A 20,058-nucleotide genomic window follows, 5' to 3' on the forward strand; every position below is an offset into this window, starting at 1 on the left:
GAGTAATCAGAAACTGGTCCTAAAGACTCATCCCAAAATCTCTGAGCTTGTGACATGACAAGGACACAAGGACTCTGTGTCCTCTGCTGGTCACAGAGCAAGGACTCAGTCTCTTCCACAAGAAAAGGCAGGGGACCTCCCTGGTGGCGCAGCAGTTGAGCGCTGGGTTGCGAAGCTCCCCGTAGCCTCTGCAGCGCTGGTTCCATCCCCGGCTGCTCCCCAGCCACCGGAAGAGGGTCCCACATGGTGCGCAGACCTCTCCTGCCGCCCGCTGCTCCCCTCAGCAGTGTACTTCGGTCCTTCTGCCTGCTCTGCTTCCCGCTCTGGCTCTGGTGAATTCTCTCACCATCCCGCACTTCTGACTGTTCCCAGTGCTTGTATAAATAAATAAATAAATAAATAAATAAATCTTTAAAAAAAAAAGAAGAAGAGGCAGGAAGGTTGCTATTTGGAGTGCTAATAAAGTCATTTAAGTCCTTCTGTATGAGAATTTATACAAATACTATTAAAGATTCCAAACAGAAAAATATCCTTTAGAAAACTTTTGAAATCAAGCTGGAAGACCCACCAATATCAAAGTCCAAGGCTTTGAACATAGACTGAAAATGTTTGGACCTTGAGGAAAGGTTCAGGTTATATTTAAATTTTTAATTTTAGTTGAGCTCAAGAGAAGATCAGAGTTAGATGATGAAATAATTTTTAATCATTTCATGATAAATAGGAAGACATTAAAATACAAATGTATTTGTATTGGTGTTCATCTTTCTCCATATGGTGCATATGGAGAATAGTGCTCAATCAGTAATTGTGATGCTGTATTCATATCATAGAGGTTTTCACTTTTATGGTAGCTATCAAAAAAATGTTTTAACTATATTCTAATTTACCTTCCTGCTCACATCACAGCCCAGAAATCCCCTTGCTCCTCTGGCTGCTCACACAATTTGTGCACACACATCTAGCAAAAGCTAACCCTTGTCTCAAACCTACACTAGGAAGGTAACATTCAGAAATATAAATCTATTGCCACTTTCCTTAGTTTTCCTTTTTTTATTGTTCTTGCTCCTTTCTCTGCATAGATCTCTTATCCTCCATTGCTTAGTGATCTATGCTTGGAAAAAGGTTAGACTGAATAAAAACTCATTTCATGAAGTTATTAGTTTGACAGCTAACTCCATCTCTACAGTGTATGTTCAATGAATGGCAAAGCATCAGCCTTTCAGACATTGCAGTGATTCTTGCTGATCCTGTAAATCGTGCCCATCACTTAGGCTTCCCTTCCCATGAAACAACACTGGAATATGTTTAGATTTGCATAATTCTTCAAAATACTTGCTAAAACCATTTCTAATACTGACAGTGTTTTCAACTGTTGTCTACATTAGTAATAAACAATGAGAACAACTTCAATAATAAAAATTTGCCACCAGAGCAACACTGCAGAAAAACAATGCTCATCATTAAATTTTAAGGCATAGATTTTTAAAATGTTTTTGCAAATGGTGGGCCTTGGCTCCCCTGCTTTCCTGCTGCAGATGAACCAAAGAAACCCAAAGTAAATTTCTAACACATTAATTATTTTATAGCTAAATTAAATAAGTATTGTTTTGAGCAGAAAGCCAAATAATGTTGTTAGAAGTTCTGGAGGAGCAACAGATGGATCAGTGAATAGTTAATTGGCACGTTATTCAGTAAAGCCCAAGCATTTTAAGTGGCTTCAACTCTACAATAGACAGAATAAATCAGAAAGACAAGTGGTATTTTATGGAACCCAGCTTTGCTGGAGCTGGGTTGCAATGCTAAATGATATGCCCATAGATGCCCATGGAAACAAAGACAAATTGAGGAAGTCAGCAAAATGGGAACTGGATGATTTCCTAATAACCCTCCATTGAGACTTCCTCAATGTGACTTTCTTATTTGATTTTAAATACATGTCCTCCAAAGCATTGGGCATTCCCATTCAAATGTGTGTATATCTCCCAAAGGGGAGTGTATGTAAAATTTCTACTATCAGTCATTTTGGAAAACTTAATGAGAATTTTCTCATAACTTAATACCATTGGGCCAAATCACATAACTCCAAAAGTGTTAATTTCTTACTTTTAACGCTCCTTAGCTCTCAGTGGTGCTATCAATATTTTCAGAGTTTGATAGGGATTAGATAATTTATTCTACTCTTCTGGTATGGCATTAATTGTGTGATGAAACTCATTATTTAACTAGAAATCTCACATTTTAGGGTCAAATAAACCCCACAGTGCTTTGAATTTCCTTTTTTTCTTGCAGAACATATTCAGGTATTTTAATCTTGGTAACGCTCTTATATTTTGACTAAGCCTTTATATTTTGGAAATATTTAGTCCTCTATTACAAATTTAGGTCTAACCACCCTAACAGAATATCACATAACCTCTTTGAATAATCTGAGATAATCTATTTTAAATTGCATCTCAAATTACCATAACCCATCAAAGTCATGGTTTAGTGAAAAAAAATCTGATAAGTTCTCAATAAATCACTTATATAAGGGCTATTCAATGAGTTTTGATTTATTTCTTCATGTAAAGACCACAAACAAGCAAATAACACTAGCTTTTCAAAACACTGTATGTTCCTCCATAACAAAATTACCCCTGGTCATTCTGACAGCTCTAATTTTCTAGAAGATACATTTGTCCATATTTATAGCAGTTGATGGGATTATAGACGATTGCATGTGACATTTTGTCTAGACCAGAAGGGCAGTGTCTACTATGGAAAATTCATTTTGGGGAGCAAAGCAATATTTCATACCTGAAAGGTCAAATGAATAAAATGATTTCAAAAGATATATTGCCTTACGTGTTTTCAATGACAAAAAGTGTCAATTTTTTTAAAGCAGAAGAAATTAAATAATCATAACCAAACTATTCTTTGGATAGCCTTTCAATTATTTTGTTTTACTCCAAAAAATTATTTAGTAAAGAGCATTGCTCATTCTCTTTTCCCTGACACATTCTGAGGTTATAAGTACAAAGGGAAATAAAATGGGAATTAGCTTCACTTAAATTACCATTGGCATATCTGGCCTTTCCATTGGTGATTTTGGAGCTCGAAGGCAGAAACATCAAGAAGAGTTTTATCCTTTGCCAACAGAGACAAAATCAGAGAGGGCATGAAAATGAATCCCAATTAAATTTGAACGTTGGAGACTGAACACCCTCTTTGTATATCTAGATGCCTATTTAACATGGAAATCATGTGCAAAGATACTAGTATTTTGACTGTGAAATAGATGCCAACTTTTTTATAGCCTCCAATAATAAAAGTATTTCCTTATATTTGGGAAGTGCTTCTTTAACTAAGGGTTTGCAGATATATAACCAAGGTTATAAAGGAAGGGGTAGTTTAGGGAAAATCAATAGAATTAACAGGAAAAAAATATAACAAATCAGGTCAGATACTTTGATAATTTAAGAAAAAAAAATCAATTCACATTCAATCTTAGTCACTACTTATTACATACATTCAATAAAAGCACCATTTCACATACATACCACAGTTGTCTTCATCACTGTCATCATCACAGTCAGCCTGACCATCACATCTTCTGGAAGCCAGAACACACCGGCCTGAGCCACACTTGAAGTGACTAGGTGAGCATTCTGTTAAAAACAATGAGCCATTCCCCTAAATAGTGCAGGGTATTGGAAACCAACGCTACCTCAACAAAGAAAAAGAAAAAACAATGGGCCATATTATTGTCAATAAATAGAAAACCCAGAACCATCAATTTTTTACATGTGGGATGTTATTGAGCTGTTACTAAAGATAAGGATGGTTCTCTGCAAACCTGAAACAACCAAAGTTAACAGAAATCTTCTGCCTGCTGCTGGGCATTCTCCTCGGTGCCCTCCCCATATCTTAGTATCTTTCTTTTCCAAATGGACAATTGCCAGAGCCTGAAATGTCCTGTGGCTTTGAACTAACCAGCTATCTTAACTTGTCAGAATTGTTTCCCATCCAAATCTTTCCAATTGGTGGGCAAGTGCATGATTCTATTTCTCGACCCGATGATCCTATGTTAGAAGATCTCCAAATGCTTTGTACTTGAAGGAATTAAGGTTTTATGTTCAGTTCACCATAAACCTTCAGGACAATATAGTGGATTCTGTGAGTTAAGTGTGGTTAAAATAAACTCCTGGAATTTAAAATTTACCTCTGCAATTTATTTCTAAAAGGAAGGCAATGTCTAACAAATGAGCACCAAATTGTTCAATTTAATCAACTACACAGACTGACTCACCTAGAAAGCCCGATTGGTCACTAAATAGAAAAAACAACAGAGAAACTTGTAAAGGTAGTTGATAAAGTGAGCCATGTTAGACACCCCACTGTAATTAATTTAAAAATTAACCTTCCACATCTTCATCAGGCATTAGGCAGGTATGATTGTCTGAGTTTTCTTCTGGAAATTGGTTACAATCTGTGTCTTCAGGCCACTGTAGGCCCACGAGCCCAAGAACAGACTCACAATGCTCTCTGGAGTGTTCACACAGCACTCTACAGGAGCAAGGAAGACAATACATTAGATGCATAATAGCTATATGTAAGACATACATCAGGAATATAGGTAAGGTTTTAATTCTGTATTGATGGAAGTCTGTGTGTTACCAGCATAGATAGATACACATGTACATAAGTGTTGGGAAACCAAACTGAGGATCTCTACAGAGGAAATACATTTCAGCAACACACACTCACCAAGGGAACTTCAATGCATTGTTTTGTTTTTTTGTCCCATAATACTGTGTAAATTTAAGTGTAAAACATATAGACTTGATACATGTATAGATCACAAGGTGATTATAATTGATACACATAGCATTTCTAGCATATCATGCATTATCATTTCTTTTTTGCTCTTGGAATAATTAAGACCCAGACTCTTGGCAAGTTGGATGATGATCATTTGACAGTGTTGCCCATATTCACTCTATTGTGCATTTATACTTCTAGGAGTTATTTGTCCACTAATTACAAGTTTGTACCCTTAAATAATATCTGGGAGTCAGATTCCCCTCTGCAATTTGCCTTTGTCATTCTTCCATCTTTCTAACAAACACATTCTCCAATGTTTTTGTGCCAAGCAGGGAAGTCCCCAACATCACTTTGGGGACTACTATCAAGGGTCAAAAAATCTTTTTATTTATATTTTACATCATTGTTCATTGTTAAACAATGTTTGCTTTCTTTTCTCAGGTGTAGTCCCCATAGAATTTCCACCACCAATTCACTCCGTACCATCACCACAGTCCCCTGTGGTCTTTCTCCCTGTTTCTGATCCCTCTCCCTCATCCTCCCCTGCAGGATGTCTCTGGCTTATAGTTGTCTGGCTTTTTGTTTTGTTTCATTGTTTTGTGTGTTTTTCTGTTATTTTTTTTCCCTGATGCCTTAATCGGTTCCCCTATATTCCTCCTATAAGTGAAGCCATCTGATATTTTTCTTTTTTCCTTCTAAGTGTCAACATTCTCAACCTCAGAGGGCTCTCCCTCTGGTGAGAAGTCATGTGAGCCATTTAGAAAGTTTACCTAAGGGACTGCCAACCTGGCTTATCTAAGGAATTATCTCCATCACTTTTGTTAGCTTCTACCAATATTGTTTGGGTCTTCTTCCAAACCCATCCCTACTGTGCTTAAGTTGGTTAGAAAGTTTTTCTTTAAAGATAAGGCAAACTGGGCCTCCCTGGTGGTGCAAGGGGTTGGGATGCAACCTATAAAACTACCCGCAGCCACTGCAGCATGAGTTCGACCCCTGGCCAGTGAGCTGCCCACATGACACAGCAGACCTCTCCTGACTCACCCGCTGTTCCCCTCAGCAGTGTATTTCAGTGGCTCTGCCTATTCTGTTCCCTGCTCTGTCTCTGGTGACTCCTCTTACTCCCCACACCTCTGGCCTGTACCCCAGTTCTTGTATGCATAAATAAATCTTTTTTAAAAAATAAAGATAAGGTAAACTAACCATTGTGCTTTCATCTATGCTACCTCATTTGTCCCCAGAATATTTTTAAACTGAGGTATCAGTATGTATCACAGATTTCCTTACTGCCTATGAAAAAAACTTCACAGTTTTGCCCCAATATATTACCAAGAAATAGCTACTTCATTAAAAAAAATAAATAAACCTAGCCAAAGTAAAATCATAGGCAAATTTCTTATTTCCTTCTAAATTCTTTATTTCTTAAAAGTTTCAACTTTTAAACTATAAGTTAATTTCAACAAAGTTCTCTCTCTCTGTTTTTGACTCTCTAGACAGAATTGGACAGGCATTTCAGAAAGATTTTTTCCAGTCCAGCCAGAAACTTATAGGGAAAGTTTAGCAATCAAATGGGGAAAAGTTAAACTCTGTTTAAAGTCCAGACAAGGAAGTGAATGATCTGATGCTGGTTTAGTCTAGGAATTTGGGATGAAGACAAAGCCATGGCATTTCCATTCTAGGTTTGCAAAAATGGGAAATTCAGTATTCTTCAATAGCTTTCTGTTAAACTAAATAATTTTGTTGATGATTTGTTAAAAAAAAAAGTATATAGATCAATTGCTGTTGCTATTTAACATTAACCAGATGATACTCCATTTGTATGGAAGACTGTATAATGCCTAAGCCTACCACTTATTTTTTCTCTAGCATGGAAATAATACAATATATGAGAGTACAACTGCATGATTACTGTTTTCATCATGATTTGCATGGTGCTCAATCATAGACAGTAACCCCGATGGCTGTGCCCTTCCTCAAAAGGTCGTCTGGAAGATGATAGAGTAGAACTGCTCTAAAGTATTTATTTTAGCACAATGTAAGCTCTGGCAATGTTAGATTTTTCAGACCTAGAACTTAAAAACTAAATTTTAATATCAATAGACTTGGCAAAAGCAACGATATATTGTTTCATATAATAAACTATTCTTACCATATTTTTTTCTTTATAAACATATATCAAAATGTCAATTTCATTTTGATAGCCACTGGAAAGGGAAGATATATGTAAACTTAAGAAATAGAACTGAATCTTTTGTTCTGTGTGTTTTGAATATGCTCATTCTGCCTCCTTCATTTGCTTTCTAGATTTATTTTCACCATAAGAATCCCAAAATGTATGGAATAATGTCCATTCTCACTTATGATTGCTCAGTAAATCCTGTTAAACTAAAAAAAAAATAAAAAATAGAACTGAAGTGTCTAAAAGAAGCTCACCAAAATGTTGACTAAAAGTCATTTCAGAATCAATCTCATCCTAGGCATTTTAAAACATGAAACTCAAGCCCTGAAATTATAAATTATATGTGGCTACAAATTTGTTCCAGAGACTGCTACATTAGGGAAACTTGAAAGAAAATAAATATGTAACATGAAAAGAAAGTCAAAAACAAATTTTGTTAAGTACTATCAAAAGTACTCACTATCATTCACTCTGCTTAGTGAAAGTAGAACAAGATTTAAGAATATATTCTTAACATAAAATTGGTGGCTTCCTTTAGCAATACTTTAAAAGGCATTTAACACAAATTTTCAGAATTAATTTGCCCAAACCAACATTAAGCTTTACTCTGTATAATTCGTTTAGTTCCCAAAGTGATTTTAAAATTTTATTACTTCCCGTCCCAACTCTGTAGATTCCCCTACCTTGTCATCCATTTGAAATTTGGTGTGTAATTTATTGTTTTCCCATCTGTCCACTATATTGATATTATTGCTTTTTTTCTAAGTGAATTTTGATCCCAGCATATGGTTACCACTCACATGCAGACAAGTCCAGCCATATATGCACACCTTGATGGAAAACAGTCCTGAAGATAACAGGATCCACCCCCTCACTCCCCACCCCTCGGCAGTCAGTCATTTTCTGACTACAGCACCATACATGTGACATGGAAGAGGGGCAAACTGCCACTATTGTTGATTCAGGCCTCATAGTCAAATTGAAGCATTTTACATTTTTCCACATTTATTTAATTGCATAATAAACCAAACCCACCATCATTCCAATTCCTGATTTTACTTTTTCTGAGAGAGACTGAATAATCTGTCTCAGGCTACCCAGTGGCTACAGAAATCAGTTGGTAGATTCCAGAGTAGTTCTCTTAACCCACAGAGTATCAGTGTTATCATTAGTTCAAGCTGCACTCTTGAAATATTAGCCTGTGTTTCATATAAATGGGTTGAGAAACATCAGCGGGGCTCATCCCCAATATAACTTGTGAAGTTGGTATTAGGTCTCCTTCCAGCTGCTCCTTTGTGATGTCTTTAACTTTTGAGTGCTATCAGAAGGGAGCACTTTAATGCATCAGTGTTGCCAGAGAAAGAAAAATAAGAAAAATATACACCCCTTCTTTTGGTAATTCACATTCTTTACACTGCTTAAGCCACCTAAATGAAATGTGTGATGTTCTTTGATTAAAATACATATACTATGATCAAATTTCATTTATACCTCCCTTGTTTGGTATTGGTTCAGTAGTGAAGACTAGCTGAAATATTCATTTCATAACTCCTATGTCTTTACTGTTTAAATGTGTAATTTGCTCAATACAGAGACCCCTAGCAACATGAGTTTTGTCTAAACTCAAATGAGGTCTTATTCCCCTGGTTCTCCCTGAGTGAAAATGAGGATGTTTGAGGGAGACTCATCTTACCTGCAAGGTGGGGTGCGCTGGCTTGTATTCACATCACACTTTGGTACCAATATGGTACAGGCAAAAAACATGAGGTATTTGTAACAGTTGGTTTGAACAAGTGCAGGGAAAAGAGAAGACTCCCAACTGATGGATGCTTCCTTTTGACTCCTGTGGCCAAGGTAATTTGGATAGTTTGTATGGTTGTAGGGTAAATTCATACAGAGTTCCAACGTAATCGGTTCACATTGACCTAACGAGAAAACACACATAGATGCATATACCCAAATTTCACATGCAAAACAACTTCTTGAAAACTTATGGAATTGAAGTCTATTGTAATCTCTTTCTTGAAAGTGCAAAGACCAGAATGCGGTAGTATTTTGTTATCAAGAGATTAGTAATTTGATTAAGGAAGTGCTGAATCAAGATTCGCTTTTGTATATGTAGTTGCTAAGACAGTATCCAGCACACATTTTAGATAGTCTTTTTCATTTTTTCCTTAACTCAGCTTATCTGAAAGCAGCTCTCTTTTATGATTCCTTTTATATTTACTCTAAGTTGTCTTGTTCTTCTGGTTCATTCATTACTTCTAAACTGGTATAGTCTCAATTATCTTCACAGTCATTTAAAAAGTTATCAATGAATTTGGCTAAGTAGGGAACTAGGTGACTTTTTTCTATATGTTTTATTGTTGATCAATGCATTAAAATAAAATGCTAGAAGATTTCAAAGCAGGAAGAGGCCATGATTCATGATCAATGAGACAAAATCTAACCCTTCAGTTTAATGATCAAAGCTGTTTCACACTCCAACCATAGCCAAGCGTACTAGCTCCATCACCTAGGGCCATCGTATCAGAAATATTTCTTTGATAACACCAGATATTTTAAGAATTGCATGTTTTTGTGGGCTGTTAGTACTCTTACCCTCTTTTCTTGACATACTTGTAATCACCCCATCAAATGCAGTCATAGCAACTGTTGCCTGAGAATAATCCTTTCCCATCTTCCCCACCAAGCTAACTCCTCCTTAACCTGCAGGATTCAGCTCACCTATTCCAGAAGGGATTCCCAGCCAACCAATTCCCCCTCTCATTTCCAGGATGGGTCTCTTTTGAGCGCTATAGCATATTAAGTTTGTTGCCACCATATACTCATTGCCCTCTGCTGTATTCTTTACTTATTTCCTTCCCTCCACACATGCAGTTCTGAGATTTCTCAGAAATGAAACTATTTCTTGTTCTCACAATCTGCACCTAGAACAAAATCAGAATGAAGGAAGAAAGAGGGGTGGTAGAGAAGTGTCAAGAATGATCTTAAAATGCAAAACTAGTGAAAATTATCATCCGCCATTGAGTAATTCCACAATCCCCACAAGGAGAAAGACATATGTGCTGGTAGTAGTAGTATAATGAACAGGCTAGGATAGGCTGTTGAACAACTGCTAAGAGCCCAGTGAGACCAGGTGAAGCAAAATTGACTTAGGAAACTTTAAGATCAATGGAGTTTGGGAGAAAGGCTCCACTTTATCCTGGTACATATGTTCCATTCCCAGAGATGAGAGGTAATCAAAAAGTGTCTTTGTAGAATGAGCGCTGACCAAAAACTCCATGCTTTATTAAGCATAATTATCTAAATTAAATTTAATTATTTCAATAAGAAGTGGAATGCGTGCAAATAGATTAGCAATAAATTCTGGGTGAAATATTAAAACAGCCAGGGCTACTTCTCAGTGTAAAGAACCTGAGGCTTTGCAAATTGTGTTGCTGAGGAGCCTGAAACTGACCAGATGAAAAGTCTTATAGACAAAGTATGCTATTGTCTCATTTTACTGGGGAGTAACACTGCATAGTTGGTAAAATCTTGAGGAGAGTACAAGGAAGAAAGAAGAGAAAGGATAAGAAGTTGGCTCTGTTAATTATTTCCTTTGATTTGTGAAAAAGGAGAAACCTTTAAATATTTTGATTTCAGATTACCAAAAAAATGCATGTTCCTCAAAACAATACAAAGATGCATAAAAATAAAGTTCAGGATCTCCTCACTCCCTTTTCTCTCACCATCTGTGAAAGCCAACAGAAAGGTTTGAAGCCTTTTACATGCTCATATCCTCACATACAAGCACTTACACACATACAATCACGGTGCCACAGTAGAAGTGTATTATTCTGATTACTCTTCAACTTGCTTTTTGTTGCATACTTATTCAAACCATCTGACATATCAGTGGATGTAGTTCTGAATGCAATTTTTCCTAATTTCTTTAATGTATGTATAGCTTTACAAAAGTGGGCTCATTCAGAGTTTTAATTCGGTCCTTCTCTCTCCTACCACTTTATCAAATTTTAATTTCTTATTGGTGTATTTCATTTAAATGATTAATAGACATCACATAGAACATTTTTCTTTCCTTTGATGTGTGGAGAACACATCACTTTTGATTTGGAGTAAGACATAACTTTTAAGTGTTTCAAGTCTTGGGAGATGAAAGGATTAAGTTATGGTCATATATTATACTGGAGATCTTTATTGAATGTAGCAAGGCCGATTGAATCTTGTGTTTCATTTCTTCATAAGGCATTCTTCACAGAATGCTAACTAACTCTCAAGATATCTGTCAACCCAAATTCTATGATTTATGGAATCAATAAGCTTTTTTATCTTAAGCATTTGACTCACTCACTATCCTGTTTTAAAAAACCGCTAGAGGGCGATCACTTCACAAACATGTGAGGATATTTAAATGACATTGGACTACTACCCAAGCAAGTTTGATAAAGTGCCTAGTACAGTGTCCACAATATAAATGAGGCTTAATATCTATTGGGGAAAAAAAATGATCCTAATGGAATCTCATGGATATCCCACCTTTCAAAGTCTGACAAATTTTGTTAAATGTAACCTAAACACTGGATTGTTCACTAAATGGTGTTGCATTCTTATCCTGAAGCAATACTCTGAAGTCACTGAAACTTTGTATCAGTTGACCATTTATATGAGAAAATGTCATTTTTCAACATTTATTGACATATGTAATATTCTAAGAATCATCTTGGCCTCAGTTCTCACTCTTTTTTTTATCATTATTTTAAATAGTTTGATGAGTTTTTACCCTTATAACTACCAACCAGATCAAGAAAATGACCTTTGCCATATATTCCATGTACCCTGCCTTCTATCAGTTTTCTCCCCCCATCCCAAGAAACTACTGAGTTTTATTATTGTCACTTTCTTGCTTTTCTTTGTAGTTGTATTACCTGAGTGTGTCTCACGTCCCAGATAGTAGAGCTTAGGCTTGTCCATTATTTAAAACTTGTTTTGTCTTTTATGGCTCTTAAATATCCAGTTTCCTTCTCCATCCCTTTATTTTTCCTTATGATTTAACTACTGAAGAACCCAGGGATTTGACCTGTTGGATGTGCCAAAATTTGAAGTTTGCTGATTGCACACTCCCTGTGAGATTAAACATGTTCCCCGTCCTCCCTGCTTCCTGAACACTGGCAACTGAATCCAGAGGACTGATTAGGTTTCATCCCTTTGGCAAGATTAGAGGTGCTGCAGTATTCTTTCACCAGAAGGCACATCCTGTCTGATTTTTTTTTTTTCTGTCAGCAGCTGTAGATGCTCAATGCTTCAAGCCATTAATTCATTATGTTACCTAGTGGTAATGTTCTAGTTCAACCACTGATTTTCACTTACTAGTTGGAATAGTTTTATAAAGAGATCTTTCCTCTCGTTTACTATCTACTCCCAAAGACTGCAGTCCTTATTAACCAATAGGGTGTTTAGCCTCTTTGCTACATTCCCCACCCCCCTTTGCTATTTGTTCCTTTGAACTAGATTTTGCAAAGAAAGGACAGGATATTGATAAGAGTAGTGGGAAAATATCCAAAATCAAAGATAGTGATTTCTTCCTTGGTGTTGGAGAAAAAACTGCATGTATAAATATGTAGCACACAAGGCTGGTGGGTCACTATGGGAAACTTGGAAAGGTCCTTGGGTCATGACAGTTATAGCTGCTTCATGGGCACAGACTGGTGGGGACAGACACATGCCCAAGTGCTGCTCTTTCCCTCGGGTTCTCCCAACTGTCCACACTGCACACTATGATAGAAATGAGGGGAAAGAACATTCCTGCTCCTACCCACTCAGACAAGGAGGTTCTGTATTTGCATTCCAGCATGGCACAACAATGTTAAAGATTCTGGGCTATGAGTGGATTCAGTGATACAGAGATACTTTGTGCCCAAAAGTACACAAGAATATCAGATGTGGTTTTTAATTTTTTCCTAAACCCTAGGTATTTTGGGGAATTGGAGATTAGCCATAGATCTTCTCCATTAAAAATTTTTGAAAACTATGAAGATTTTTTCATACCCAGTTTCAGGGATGTCACATATACCTGCAGTCTAGTTATAAACAGGCAACTGAAGCCATAATTTATATCCTTGACTCTACATGGGAGTCACCTGAGGATTTTAAGCCTATTTAGCATATCTTAGGGATCACTAGAAAGTTATATGAAATTTTATGGACTTATAAGAACCTATGTCTTCAAGAATTAGACTCCCAGTGACTTCAGAGTAAGGTTCACTCTGCCAGACAGAATATCCACTCTTCACTGCCACAGAACCACAGAAGGGAGTGCCCCATGGGTCTAAGTAGTTTCTGATAATGGCAAAGATCTTCATAAGATCTATAAGTAATTACACTTTCAAGGGCATGAAGGACTCTGAGAGGAAATGCTACTTGTTTATCTTCACAGAGAACCAACACACACATGCAATTATCATTAAGTTCTTTAAAAAATAAATAATAATATCTTTACATTCATCTGGAAAGTAAGTGTATACATTTATACATTTTTTTTTAAACAGAGAGGGAACCAATGACTAGTCCAGTACCTAGCACTTAGAAGAAGTGATGTTCAAATATTTGCTGAATATACATGAAGGGAACCTGGCAAAAACATTGATGGTGAGTGAGGAAGCTGATGAGACAGTGAGACACTAGGAAAATTGAGTGAGTGTGTTTGAAACAGAAGACTGGAGAAGCATGTGACTGAGAAGTAGGTAGTATGTTTTCCCATGCTGAAAAATTATCTCCAGGAAGGTTAAAATTATGTCTCCCTTCTTTGGCATTAAAATGCCCAGTGCCCATCACACTGTACCTTGTATGCACTCTGTGAATATTGGCTGACTGTATGAGCAAGAGTTATTTAGTGTTCTTCCTACATCTTCTAATTTTGGCAGGTAATAACCCATTTTTAAATGTTTAATTTTTAAATAGTTCAAACAGAGAGAAAATAGGATAACACACATCCAGTACTTCCCACCCAACTAGATACATTGACCTTTTGACATTTTTGTGTCTAACAGTAACAGCCATGTCAGAAACCACCCGAAATTTTAATTATAAACATGTCTTAGAGAAAACACTGTCACTGTTCAAAATTACTAATCCCAAGTTTAAGGTAAAATAAAGAAGTAATTCTGAAAAAGTCCCAGGCAGATTGAAAAATCTATAGAGTTAAACAATGAACTTACCCCTAAATATATACACACATATACATATATACATCTACCACACACACCCACATACATTCATACACATGCACACATACATGTATCTTCAATCATTTGAGAGCAAGTGACTAATACCAATCAGACTAATAACTATCTAAACTTATATGGGAAATGGAAATTGAAGAGGGTATCGTTGCTTTTAGCCAAACGGTTATTTAAATACTCATGAATCTAAATGAACAGTCCTACCCAGCTAGGTTTTTAACTGGTTGCCTCCCTCACACTCCTTCCCAGACCAATGTTTTCACCCTTTGAGATTCCATGATAGTTACAGGGGTAACCCCAATAAATTCTACCTTGACCCAAAAGGGTCATGAAGTAAAACTAGGACCCCAAAACTGCAGCAAATCCAAGATTAAACCTTTGAGACTCTCAACCTCCCAGCATCCTTGATTGAGAGTATATGTGTCAATAAGTTATACCCTCTTGCCAACTGAACGACAACTTCTAAGTTTCAAACTTGAAGCTGAAGGTGAGGCCAATAATGAACTATAAAAAGTGAAAGCAGTGAGTAGACTATGAAAGCAGAGTCCAGAGAAGTAAGAAATCATTGCTAGAAATCAGTCTGTGGGGCTTTTCTAATTCATTTTAAATTTCCTGTGAGAATCTATCACATTCTCTGTTGCTTCTGTGCCTTCTATCTTTCCCTACTCTCTCCCTCTCCTGAAAGCAAGTTAAAGAGACACACATGTTTACACCATTTGGAGCTGTTACATTGTCGTGATACAATTAAAATAATGGGTGCAAGAGCATTATAGGTCAACAAAGTTCCTGGAAAGGAGAATATAGATTTTAACAGACTGATAGTTCTATGTGGTTATTTAGAAGAATTTCATAATAATTTGCTTTTTGGATAGTTTCTGCTTTCGAAGTTGTACTTTAAAAAAGAAAAAAAGATAGCATCTGTATGCAGATAGAGCCAAGAATATAATATATAGGAGCTGCTGTTGAGTTGAAAGTAATGGTAATGATATTAAGCAATGTAGATTTATAGTCTATTCACAATGACACATTTGTTTTTGATTTAAGTTAATTAAGACCATTTTGTTTCCTTTCTGCTACCACATGCAACCTTTAAAAAAGAAAAGAAAATGGATGTGCATATTTTGGAGGCATGCCAGACTTCAGCATTTTCATGTCAATGCAAAAAGAAACAAGTTGAATGCATATCCTGTCACAGTGATTGCATTTATCAGCTGCTGTACTTACTACAGTTATTCTGACCATTGTTGGGCTCACAGGGAGCGCTACCACATGAGTCAAGGCAGGAATTGTAGAGGCATCTTTGGTCTCCTTGACATGGTATCTGACCTAAAGTGGGGGGAAAAGCACATTTGCTTTTATCATCTATAAATTCCTTACACCAGGATCTAAAGGATCAAGAATGTCTGGGGGAGACAAGGGGTAATACAACTTTAATTTCCTTCCAGTTTCTCCATAAATACTGAACACATGTTGAATAGGTACTGTCTGGATTGACTTTTTTGGCAATTGAATGAATACGACACAGTTATTCCAAAAGGACTCAACGTAGGAATGAAGAAATAAAAGACAGCCCGTCTTTTAAAAAAAGGGAGTCATAGTTGCTTTTAGTGGAAAAAAAGAGAATGTTTTATATTTGTATAGGTGCACATACTTGACCACAAATAAAAGTCAAGTCATGTGAGGGAAAGGTCAACCTAAAGATGCTGAAATTTTTATTTTATTTTATATATTTTTACATTTTATTTTTCATTTTTATACAATGTATACATTTTCATCTTGGTTATAGTCCCCGTACAATTCCCACCACCCTTGTTAAGATGCTGAAATTTTGAATACATTTTCTCTTAGCTCTAGATTTCTCACTAAAGAAAATGTATTCCCTAATAATAAATAATTTCTCTAATAATAAATAATAATTTTTCCTAATAATAAAAAGGCATCAACACCAATGCAAGAGGATCCTTTGTTACAAATTTTATGCAGCTGTTACCCATATTTTCTGAAGGTCCTTGGAAAATATCACTGGCCTACGGTGATGACCCAAGAATTGGGTTTTTGGTTTCCAAATGAATGACAGCAGTAACATTAGTCTAATGGCTTTTCCTTAAGGTATGTAGAGAGGAAACTGCTTTTCCCATTGATTTCCTGCTCAATTGTAGATTAAATGGATAAAGTCATAAATTACTGCACATTATCTTTCTAGCTTTCCCTATTACAGTCAATTAATTTCAGACACATCATCTGGAATCTAAAATCTTGCAAGACATTTTTAAGTATGAACAATAGTATTATGTATACATATAATCATTCTTATTTATAATTCTAACCATGTTTATTATACTGAACTCCTTCTCCTATGCAGTACTATTAATGTGCAACAATATATACATCATAGCCTTGTAGAAAAGAAATCTCAACCTCTCTCTCTCTCTCTCTCTCTCTCATAAACCAGGTTGGTAGACCAGGTTAATTTCCATGACTTTCATTTCTTAAAGAAATTTAAGACAACAAGCATTTATTATTTCAGTGGTTATTAAGTGTATGTAATGCAATATGTTGTGTGATAAGCTAGGCACTAAGCTTTTAAAGCTAAAGAGCACCATAGCTTCTACTCTAATTCTAGAACCTTAAATACAGCTTCACCTTACTGAAGATACATGTAAGGTGAAGTGGAAGCAAACTAAGGCAGTAAGGGGCAATTTTGCCACAGTGTTTTCAAGCATATGGGGTAAGCTGGGATGAGGTTTCCCAGGCAGACAGAATATGCAATATGCAAAGGCCTGGAATAGGAAAATGCACAGGTTGGAGTCACTGATACTTAAGCCACTGAAAAGGAGGGTGAGGGAGACTAACCTGAGAGCAGAACCTGAGGGTTGTCAAAGCCTAAGTTTTCAATAAGGCCCAAAATCCTGGGAGAAATGGCCTCTACATCTCTCCCATGTCTTGTCTAGGAGAACCAAGTTATGATCACTATTGAGACTGATTCTGTAGCACCACGCTCCCCTTTACACTGAACTCTCAAATCAAGGCTGCTCTCCCAGTACCCTAAAATAGCTTGTTTCCTCCCATCTTAGCACTTTTGGCCAAGTGGTTTCCTATGTCCCAAATGCTTTCTCCAGACCCACTCTCTTTTGTTAACTCCACTCATTCTTCAGATCTTACCTCCAATAACTCTTGTTTACGGAAGTTTCCCTAAAACCCTCACCAGGCGTGCATCCCATACGTGCATCCTAGCGCCCTGAAGCTTCCTTCCTGGCATACATCACCTCGTGGTCAGACACTGATGTGTGTATTTTTCTGTCATGCCTTCCTCCATGGGAGTCTGCAATCACCATGATTGCACTAAATTCCTGGTGATTGACCGTGTGTTAGCACCACCACATACATTACTATGTTGAACTAGCGTATATAATATAACTATGTTAACCTTTTATTTTCAATCTATTTTATGCTATGACTTCTTTACATCTCATAAATGTAAGGAAATAATTTGCAAATCCTTCTGTTGCATAGTGAGAAATCCTTAATTATGCCAGAGAGATGAACTATGTGGATAGACAACAATTTGATTCAAAGGGAAGATATACAAAGTCATGCCTAGAAAAGAATTTCCAAATTGGTAAAACTAAGTTCAATCTCGCTCTCTCCATATATATATGTATATATAATATATATATGTGTGTGTGTGTATGCATTATGCATACACACAATCACATAATAGATTATCTTATATATATATATAATATATACATGATATATATTATGTATGTATGTAATAAACCTGGATTAAAAGTTTCTCCCTTTAAATCTGGAAAGTTTTTTCATTAAAGCTATTCTAATGATTAATATTCATCATGACAAAACCAATTTATTCACAAGTGACCAATCTTACTAGCTGATTTTAGGTAGATATATCCAATAAATGCTTAAAATAACAACTACAGCATAATAACTAATACTGAGAGCTCACCATGTGCCAGTGAAACAGTTACCATTATTTTGAAGTTTTGAATGAAGCATACTGGGGTAAATAAAGTGTCTGAGATGAGCAGACAGTTGGTAGCAGAGCTGGGCTTGAATCCTAGCAGTTGGGCTGCAGTCACATTCTTAAGTAGGTATGTTGATTAATAGTAAGGTCACTTATGAACAAATACAGTGAATTTTAGATCTAGGGATGTTCTTACAAGCCTGTACTGAGAGGTGCTTCAATAGAAATGGGGGCTTAAAACAATCAATATGGAACTTTGTTTTTTGACAGAAATATTCACATTTTTAAAACCAATTTATTTGATTCATGTTTTCTTTTTAGTTTCACAGATGGCTATCAGACTCCCTTTATAGTGTGTTTAAGTATATTGCTTGGTAATGTGAGGCATTAAACTGCCTCTGTGAACATGGTTATTTTAGGAAGCTGTTACATTTAATTTCAAAAGCCAATTCCTTCTAATTGGAATCTAATCTAACTGAATTGAATACTATACATTAAACTTTTCTCTTTATATGCCCTTCCCCATAAAACAGTTAACTGAATCTGCCCAGGCTATTTAAGTGTTTATCTTCTATTCTTCTCCCTTAAGAATAATTTTTCAGTATAAGTTGCTTGAGAACTGTATTTGCCACAAGAAAGGGTTTTCTGAGGACCACTGTGTTAGGCAAACTGATATTGTTATTTGGGAATCCTACTGAGTCACTAAGGAACTTCCATTTTTTTGCTTTGCTCCCAAGGGAAGGTCCATCAATAAGGAATATTTGAGGGACTGTGGCATTAACTTACTGTCACTGCAGTTCTCTTCATCACTTCCGTCCTTACAGTCCTCATCTCCATCACACCAGAAAGTGCTGGGGATACACTGTCCATTTCTGCATTCCACCAGACCCTGGCTGAGGCAGGCTAGGAGATAACAATATTCACTTTATTCATGTGCACCACTGTCAGTGTGTACATCATATAACTGATTCCTGTTTACCTGGTTTATTACTTAGAAATGAAGTGTTCTGAAGCTCTAAATGTTCTGTGTAAATGAACTTATGAATTTTTTGAATTTCCTGTCATTTCGGAATGGTAAACTTTCTTTTCAGAATTTCTCCTGCCATATTAAAAAGTACTTACTCAAAAGTATTTTTTCTTGCTAACAAGGTAGTGGGAAATAACATTAATGAAGGCCACAGTATTATTACTACTAAAAAAGGTACAATTGATTAAAGGCTTACTCTATGGCAATAACAGTGATAGGAATATTATATACATAATTTCAAATACTCATAACAAATTTGCAAAGCAGATATGATCAACCTTATTTAAAATACAGAATCTGAAGCTTAAGATGAGTGTTGTGACTGTCTCAAAGTCATATGACTTTTAAAAATTTGGGCCAGAGATAAAGGCAAATTTTTAACTCCAAAGCCTAACATTTAATTCTCTACCTACCTGACTGATGATCAATGAAATAATATATGTGAAAAAAATTGTATAGTCTCTCTCACACAATAAACACTTTATTTCAAAACTTGCTTATGACATCGGACATTTCAAAGGAGTGACCACTCCTTTGTGACCATCAACCCTCTGATTGCTGAAGGCTGTCTAAAAACCATCAGAAACCCATGTTTGATGTGACCTTGGTCTTCACTGTCTAATATCAAAACTCTGCTTTTGAATCAAGACTCAACACCAGAATCATCACACTTGAGCATCATGCCATTGCTTTCCCAGGATCTGTCAAGATAAGAGTCTACTCTGCTCCACTATGACTAAAACTCAGGCAAGATGACAATTCAGTTCAGGGAAGGGAGATGCAGGGCATTCATCACATCTGTTAATTTATATGACTTATGTCA

The 20,058-nt window shown here is 36.2% G+C and overlaps 1 protein-coding gene across 2 annotated transcripts in view; it reads right to left on the reverse strand.

The window, feature by feature from the left end:
• CORIN (corin, serine peptidase) overlaps positions 1-20,058 on the reverse strand; it is a 179,849-nt gene that overhangs the window by 43,337 nt on the left and 116,454 nt on the right. For both annotated transcript variants that reach the window (XM_054687979.1, XM_037530071.2), the window contains 5 exons: positions 18,995-19,111; positions 15,445-15,546; positions 8,673-8,904; positions 4,400-4,545; positions 3,540-3,647 (listed from right to left, as the gene is read on the reverse strand). In XM_054687979.1, coding sequence (XP_054543954.1) covers positions 3,540-3,647; positions 4,400-4,545; positions 8,673-8,904; positions 15,445-15,546; positions 18,995-19,111 — 705 coding nt within the window. The remainder of the gene's footprint in view (positions 1-3,539; positions 3,648-4,399; positions 4,546-8,672; positions 8,905-15,444; positions 15,547-18,994; positions 19,112-20,058) is intronic.

This window comes from Talpa occidentalis, unplaced genomic scaffold (genome assembly GCF_014898055.3).
Source record: "Talpa occidentalis isolate TD23 unplaced genomic scaffold, MPIMG_talOcc4v2.1 talOcc4.6, whole genome shotgun sequence".
In the NCBI taxonomy this organism is placed as follows: Eukaryota; Metazoa; Chordata; class Mammalia; order Eulipotyphla; family Talpidae; genus Talpa; species Talpa occidentalis.